The sequence below is a fragment of the Chlorocebus sabaeus genome, chromosome 24 (genome assembly GCF_047675955.1).
Source record: "Chlorocebus sabaeus isolate Y175 chromosome 24, mChlSab1.0.hap1, whole genome shotgun sequence".
NCBI lineage: Eukaryota > Metazoa > Chordata > Mammalia > Primates > Cercopithecidae > Chlorocebus > Chlorocebus sabaeus.
Window position 1 is genome coordinate 32,754,129 of NC_132927.1, and position 8,612 is coordinate 32,762,740.

Sequence of the window (8,612 nt, forward strand, 5' to 3'; positions counted from 1 at the left end):
GGCTTTTGCTGTTGAGCTTATTTAGTTCTCACAACAATCCTATAAGACATGTATTAGCATTATTCCAGTTAAATGGATGTGGAAGCCAGGCCCAGAGAGGTTGGTCATTGACTCAAGACCACAGAGCTCCTCAGTGGTGAAATCAGGATTTGCTCTCATCTGCCATTTCTCCTGTGTTTCTCTGTCTGTGGAAAGCCCTGTTCTACCCAGACAACCAGGCACGTAACAGGCTCTTGCTCAGATCAAGAGCTGAGTGCCATCGAGTCTAATTTCTTCCTCTCTACTCCCTGTGCCTCTGTCTCTTGCCACTGAGACTGTCTTTGTTGAGGTGTACTCATCCTCTCTACCCGGAGAGAGCACCAGGTGCCTCCTTCACCACTCATCTTCTATCCCTCCAATCCACCCTCCAAAGTTCTAGAAGTGACCTTTTTGAAAGGCAAACCAGTTCTTGTGTAGTTACCTAAACCCCCCACCAACTCCCTCTGGGCATGGACGCCAGCCTCCCTCTCCCTCCCGCCTGGGTCTCTCACCCCACCCACCCAGTGCCCTGAACTGCGTCCATCCTTGTTCAGCCTGGCTGCACAGCCTCATCGAACTCCCTGTTGCTCCCTCGGTGCATATGCCATTTGGCCTCCCTCTCCCTGCTGTGCCTTCCTGCTATCCTCCCTACTGAGGCCTGACATCTTTCTCAAATCTCTGTTAAAGAAAAACCTTTTAGAAACCATTTCTGACCATCTGTCATCATCAGAGTAATAGTAGCAGGTATTTACATAGTGTTTACTGCGTACCAGACAGTGTTCTCTAAGAACTCTTTGCATTTACTTATCTAACGCAACCACCTTTTTTAAAGTTTACACAAGGGGAAACTGAGGCACGGGGAGCTTAAGTAATCTGCCCAGTGTCATACAGCTAATAAGTGGGAGAGCCAGCGTTCAAACCCAGAGTCCACACTCCTGGCTGCTATAGATTTGTGGCCTTGCACAGTGCTTTACTGGCCTTCATGTACTCTGAGCTCTGGGCATGTCTGCCTTCCACTACTGAAGAGCAGGATGGCGAAGAGGTTTTATTGGCCTTTGGTAGCCCCAAGGCTTAGCATGTGTCTGGCATGTGGAGGCAGTGGTCAGATTCCTGCTGACCATGCCTAGCTGCTGCTTGTCAGCTGTTAATCAGTCTTGTAAGCACTTAGTGCATAGTACAGGCCTCCTTCTAAAAATGAAGGCTCATGTTGAACTGTTCAGCTTCAAACCTTACAAATGAACAATGAAAGATAGATTCAAGGTGGAGGAAGCTAAGGGTCACCAGGAGTGCTTTGGACCCTGCTGTAATGACTGCAGGCCCCCAGCAAGGTCTTCTGGATTGGCTGTGGTCAAGATGAGGATGAGTCTCCACTGGATGAGTTGGTAGGACATCTCTCGTCCTATGGGATCAGTGAGTCGTTGTGTTACTGACTTAAGGAGTTAAAAAGAAAATCTTAGGAGATTTGTGAAGTTCATTAAAATAACCACTATAGTAATTGAACATGTTAAAACTAGGTATACGTACTGTGCTCAGAGCTTTGTATATAAGGCATATATGTATTATATCCAGTGATCAGATGAGGAAACTGAGGTTTGGGGAGGATAGGTTACTCCCCCAGTTCTGTTTTTGTGGGATAAATTGCCTCCCTGTGTTACCTTCAAAGATTTTTTTTTCTTGTTTTGAGAGGAAAGAATCTTGGAGTGATTTGCTTGGTTTTGCTTTTAAAAGGCATGTGTCTCAAACTTGTTGTAGGTGGAAAGTGAGACCAACGTCCTGCAGGACGGCTCCCTCATTGACCTGTGTGGGGCCACTCTCCTCTGGAGAACAGCAGATGGGCTTTTTCATACTCCAACTCAGAAGCACATAGAAGCCCTCCGGCAGGAGATTAACGCTGCCCGGCCGCAGTGTCCCGTGGGGCTCAACACCCTGGCCTTCCCCAGCATCAACAGGAAAGAGGTGGTAGAAGAGAAGCAGCCCTGGGCATATCTCAGTTGTGGCCATGTGCATGGGTACCACAACTGGGGCCATCGGAGTGACACGGAGGCCAACGAGAGGGAGTGTCCCATGTGCAGAACTGTGGGCCCCTATGTGCCTCTCTGGCTTGGCTGTGAGGCAGGATTTTATGTAGACGCAGGACCACCAACTCATGCTTTCACTCCCTGTGGACACGTGTGCTCGGAGAAGTCTGCAAAATATTGGTCTCAGATCCCATTGCCTCATGGAACTCATGCATTTCACGCTGCTTGCCCTTTCTGTGCTACGCAGCTGGTTGGGGAGCAAAACTGCATCAAATTAATTTTCCAAGGTCCAATTGACTGACACCCTTGACAGCCATCTACGACTTTATTAACAGGTTACTGTGAAGATTTTGCCACTAACTCTAGATTTTACCTTTTTGTAATGCTGTTTATTAGGGGAGGGTGACGGGGCTGGAAATAAAGAGAGGGGACACACAGTGATGAAACATGGCAGGAGTGTAACAGATACCAGTGGTGTGTTGCATGCCCAGAACAGCAGCATCGTCATTGAAGTCTGCTTGATTAAACCATAATATCTTTGTAATAATTGGATTTAAAATGCCATGCTTCTATTTTTAACCTTGGGTTTTTAACCAAGTTTTGTTTTTGTTTTTGTTTTGTAATCTTGGACAAGACTTTAAATCATATTTTAAAGATGTAGAAGAAATGTATTCAAAAGTGTGGGCTCATGCAGTTCCCTTCAGTGCAGTGAGGTGTAGGTGTGACGCGAAGGGCACGCAGTGTCTAGAAATACCTGATCGTGGCTCCAACCTGACCAGACAGCAGAGGGGCGGCTCTGTACAGTGTGACTGGTGGACAGATGGCCTTAGTCACAGGTGGTTTTGAAATCTGGGGCTTCTTTCTGATTTATTTTTCTGACTTGTTGGGGGAGAGAATATTCATATCTTGTGGGCTTTTTTTTTTAACTACAGTGGAATTTACTTTAGATACTCATTCATCAAATACATGGCACTTCACAGACAATTTTCCGTAACTTTTTAGCCTGTCTTTTGTTATTTCTGCCTAATATGATTTGCCCCTGATACTCATCTTGCACGGCCAGAACTGTTTGGTTGATTGAAATACATCAGCTCTTAAAAACTCATTAACTGAGGATAATTACAGTAGTAGACATGGTCTGGGTACTATACTACTATGTTTGTTTGCTGACTGAATTAAGATTTAAGAATGATTAACAATAAGCTTTTACTTTTTAAAACCACTTGGGGTTTCATAAAGCTTGTGGGGGTTTTTTGTGTTTTTTTTTTTCCCTTTGTTAAGAAAGCCAAATTCTGTGAGTCTGAAAGCAAACCAATCACAATGATACAGGCATTTTTGCGCACTCCCTTTTTGCCATCTGTCACCTTCCCTTGCAGCTTAAGGAGCCCAATAAGTTTTGGAAATGTTTGCAAATCAAACTAAATTTAAGTGGGATCATTAGATATACACAACACCAAGTGGTATGTCTGCAGAGATAATTCCAAATTCCTGATTTTGAAAGAACAAATGAGTGTTTGCTGAGGATTAATTAAATCAGAATTTCATATGAGCTCCACCATTCCTGTTACTTTCATTTCATTTTGGTTAATAATTCTTGGATGCTTGGCACCAGTCGTATCACTGCTCCCAGAAGGCAAAGATCCTTTAGGACATGAGACTAGTAGAAACTGGCTGAGATAAAATAAAACCCTGCCACATGGAGTAAGTATTTATTTAAACTAATGTTCTCTTAATTTGACCATTGCAGATTGGGGTGACTTTTTTTAACCTTTGTACATATACGTAATTTATATGATTCTAATGTACTATATCCATACTTGAATTGGTTTTTTCGTATTTTGCCTACTGGCAAATATTTTGCCTATTTTCAGCCATTCTAACCTATTTGAGTACCCTTTTCCTTAAAGTGATATGATATATTACTCTTGATTGCTGCTGCTTAATTTGACATAATATGTTTAAAGTTCAGCCTCTCCGTTTTAATATAGCTTTATTTTTCAATGGAGATCATTGTTTAGGATGAGACGTTTTTGGTTTTGGTTTTTTTGGATAAATTTTAAATGATGTGAACATCTGACAACAGTCCTCTTATGGATAGCTTGCTCTACTCTGTATAGCTTACTCTACCTGCAGACGAAAATGAAAGAAAAAGATGGACTTGCCTAGAATAATATATTTAATGCCTTTTGATTTAGCCAGAGCCTCTGATGATTAGCTTTCGCTGATAGAGTTTGTCTTTTCAGCCTGTAATTCTTTGGGCCCCAATAAAGGAGGCACTCTTTCTCTTTTCTTGCTGTACGCCTAGAAAGTGGTTGAAGGATTCTTGATGCCCTAAAACCATCTTGTAAGCTAAATGGTCTTGCATCCAGAAAGGCCAGATTTTACCTACCAAGAAAAAAGATATTTTTCCAGAGAGTTAGGTATATCATAATTTTCCATTTCAAGTCCTGTTTATGAATCTAGTCATTCTGCAACGTGACATATCCCCCAAGTTGGACACATCCCATAGTTGGGCATATGTCTAACTAAAAGTTTCTGACTTTTAGTAAATTCAGCTTAAATGTAAGTTGAAATTTGAGTAATAATTTCCAAGCTCTTGGAAGGGGTAACAGTGAACCGCCCTCCATGGGCTCCACATCTTTTCCTTTGGCTTCCAAAGTGAGGTCCCGCCCACCCTGCCTAAGAAACTGCAGAGAGGTGGCAAGTCAACAAAAAGGACACCAGGCTGTTCTTGGCCACTTGTAGGAAGATCCCTTTATAATTTTGACTAAGGATCTATTCTTTTTTCACAGTTGAGTTAGTTTGTGAGAATAAAGAACTCTGTAGCTCACCAAGGTAGAGAAATACAGTTCAGAAAAGTAATTTCTCCAAGGTCACTTCTTTTTTTATGTCTTGCTTGCCATCACTTTAAAGGACTAGCCCCTCTCCCTCGTGTGCATACACAAGGAAATTGCAGACCAATTAGTTGTCTTGGCCTGACTCTAATGCCTTTTGCAAGTAGCTTTCCAGAAGTAAAAGCCCCAGTGATGTATTCCCATAGAAATATTTTTCAGTTGTTAATGTCGTTTACTACAAAAAAAAAAAAAAAAATGATTCAGAGTGGATGGAGTACAACTCTGAGTATTTTTCTAGTCTGGAATTTTTTATTAATAATCGGTGCTGCCGGGTCATGCATGCTGCAACTCTCAACATTTCCCTTATTTGGTTCAGCTTTTAGCAAAAAGGGCTACAGTTTACCCTGCAGAGTAAGTATTAGGGTTTCTGGATTTTTTTCCCCAAATGTGGCCCGAAAGAATTAAAATCTGTTCATATAAATAGAGAGCATATTTATCATTCCTCGATAGTTAATTATAGACTTTGGTACCTTTGTGCCTCAGGGAAGCCACGTGATATAACTGGTTATAGAATTTCAGGGTTAGGGTTTAAAGAAAGGAGAAAGCCATTGGAAAAATGATGGGCTCCATTAAGGAGACTAATAAATCTGGATGCAGAAATATGCCAGAAACTGGCATAAACATGATTGTAGTAGAATTTATTTTCCAGTACCAATAGGGAAATTATTTTAAGTTATTACATATACTGTATTGGGAAAGTTGAGGAGAACTGTTTTCTTCATAAAGCTTCAATGTCTTTTTTTCTTTTTCGTGGAAAAACTCAAACCTCTGTTATTTGGGAGCTCCGTATTGTGTGGGCACTTATGAGAGTTTTCTGCTTAATTGAAGTGTAACGTAGGTTATGGAATCGTTACCCGCAGTTCTATGGTTTTGTTCCACTTCTTTTCTTTTTTAAAGTCATTCTGTTCTTTGGATGTGCTTGAAAGGGTGTGTGATTACACCATTGTTAATGCTGGGTAAAAACTATCTTCTTGCAGCCTTGCCTCATAACAGTAGAATTTCTGATAGACAAACCACAGGACTTTGATTTTAAGCCAAATCCAGCTCCATCCCTTTACTGTTCATCTTTGCAGCTTAGGGTATGATGCTCCTCCTTCTGTGCGGCCAATGAGACAACTTCAGCACCTTTTTAAAAGAATCTAAGCATCACTGAAGCAGTAATGCAAAAAAAGATTCAGTATTTTCTTTTTAGTAAAACTTACATCCTTTCAAATAAGTTTTTGCCCTCATGAAGAATCCTTAGAGGAAGATAAGGAAAATAAGTATTTTCCAGCTTTACTTGACAGTTTCTAAACATGTTTCTAAACAAATAAAAATAAACTCAATGAAAGGAAAGATGTTTGTTTTTAGCTGAGATGACAAATTGCTTCTCTGTATTAAATAGTCTAGAAGTTAAGGGGATGGTCACATTTACCATGTATTGTGTTATGAGCAGTTAAATTTTATGAATATATTTGTAAAATTGTTGTTTTATATTTCATGTCAAATTGAAAAGCTTATTTCTTCACTATTGTACCTGTGGAAATACAAGCCATTTTACAGGAAAAAAATCTTCAAAAACTATTAAATGGATATCAGTCTGTTTGTGAGCCATTGTCTTCAGATTCTGTGGTTGTCACTGAGTTCATCAGGACATTTAGTAGAAAGTTGATACAAGTAGAATTGATTTTTTTCACTTCTCTGACTTCCAAGGTAATCTCAAACTGTTGAGTTTTAATTGTTTTATATTCTGCACAATACATATTTAAACCTGGATTCTGAAAATCTCTTACATATTTTAATTAAAGAAGTTTCCTTGGTGCCTATATTACTATTTCTTGTGACATTACATCACTGTCAAATTTAACTTCCAGGGGAATTTAACCTGACTTGTAGAATTAAAAGTTCCAGCTTCTCCAGAGGCTGAGGCAGGAGAATCACTTGAACCCGGGAGGCGGATGTTGGCAGTGAGCCAGGATTGTGCCACTGTACTCCAGCCTGGTGACAGAGCGAGATTCATCTCAAAAAAAAAAAAACTGGCCGAGTGTGGTGACGGGCACCTGTAGTCCCAGCTACTCAGGGGGCCGAGGCAGGAGAATTGCTTGAACCTGGGAGGTGGAGGTTGCAGTGAGTTGAGATCGTGCCATTGCACTCCAGCCTGGGCAACAAGAGGCTTCGTCTCAAAAAAAAAAAAAAAAAAAACCCTGCACACAGTATAAAAGATTAAAAATGGCACACCTGTATAGGACATTTACCAAGAATGGAGGTTGCAGGATTAGAATTTTGCTCTGGCGGAGTGAGTGAGTGAGTGAGTGAAGACCGAATGTGAAGACCTAGGACGTTACACTACACACTAGAAACACTGTGCACTTAGGCTACACTAAATTTATAGAAAAAAAACATAAGCCAAGTAACCTTAGCATACTGTAACTATTTCATCTTCTAAACCTTAATTTTTAACTTTCGACTCCTGTAATAACACTTTCCTTAAAACACAAACACATTGTACAGCTTACACAAATATATTTTCTTTCTCTATATTCTTATTCTCTCAACTTTTTAATATTTAAAATTTTGTCTTTAAACTTTTTTATTAAAATCTGAGATGCAAATACATACATTAGCCTAGGCCTACACAGGGTCAGGATCATCAATATCACTGTCTTCCACCTCCACATCTTGTCCCACTGAAAGGTCTTCAGGGGCAGTAATGTGCATGGAGCTGTCATCTCCTACGATAACAATGCCTTCTTCTGGAATCCCTCCTGAAGGACCTGCCTCAGGGTGTTTTACAGCTAACCTCTTACACAGTAGGAGTATATTCTAAAATAACTATGAAAAGTACAATAACATAGTTGCTTATTATCAAATATGTACTGTACTAATTGCATGTGCTATACTTTTATATCACAGTGCAGTGGGCTTGTGTACACTAGCATCACCACAAATACATGAGTAATGCACCATGCTAAGACGTTACAATGGCTACCACATCACTGGGCAATAGGAGTTCTTCAGCTCCATCAGGATCTTATGGGCCCACCGTCATAGATGCAGTCCATTATTGACTGAGGCATTGTTATGTGGTGCATGACTGTCTATCTTTCTAAACTTAAAGGTAAGAATTTTAAATCGGATGTCGGTAGCAGGAACGTGTCTGAGGCTTGCAAAATGAGGCCATGCTTCTTATGGCTGCAGAGCTGTAAGCCTGAACAAACTGTTTTCAAGCTGTTGTGCCACCCAGAACACCTACTGCTAATTATGGGACATGCATTGGAGTGCCCAAATGGACCGTTCTTAAGCATCACTTCCTTCTTTTGACTTCTAAACAGGTTCTAGTTGAAGAATACCAAGGTTATTCTTGTGAGTTAAAAGAAGTATAATGAATTCTTTCTTGCCTTATTTCAGGTTTGAACTGGAGCTTACGTCAGAATTTCCTGAGGTTTGCTTAAAATGCAGATTCCTTAGCTGTGTCTACAGAGGCTGATGTAGTTTTCTAGGTTTCTCTCCATGAATTTTCACTTTGGACAGACAACCTAGATGATGTTACAGGCGATCCACGTTCTATACTTTGATAAATTCTTCTTCAGCTACATGATTGTATTGACTATATGCCTCTGCTGTGCAAGTTACTAAATTCCCATTGTGCTCATTGGTTTTGGCACAGCCAATGGGCATGTGCCATTGGGAACTTGAGGCATGT

The 8,612-nt window shown here is 40.6% G+C and overlaps 1 protein-coding gene across 1 annotated transcript in view; it reads left to right on the forward strand.

Annotated features, from left to right (window-relative positions):
- The window catches only part of PELI2 (pellino E3 ubiquitin protein ligase family member 2), a 195,981-nt gene extending 189,462 nt beyond the window's left edge, over positions 1 to 6,519 (forward strand). Inside the window, exon 6 of the mRNA XM_007986769.3 lies at positions 1,771 to 6,519. Within this exon, the coding sequence (XP_007984960.3) occupies positions 1,771 to 2,337 (567 nt within the window). The 3' untranslated portion in view covers positions 2,338 to 6,519. The remainder of the gene's footprint in view (positions 1 to 1,770) is intronic.
- The last annotated feature ends 2,093 nt before the right edge of the window (positions 6,520 to 8,612 follow it).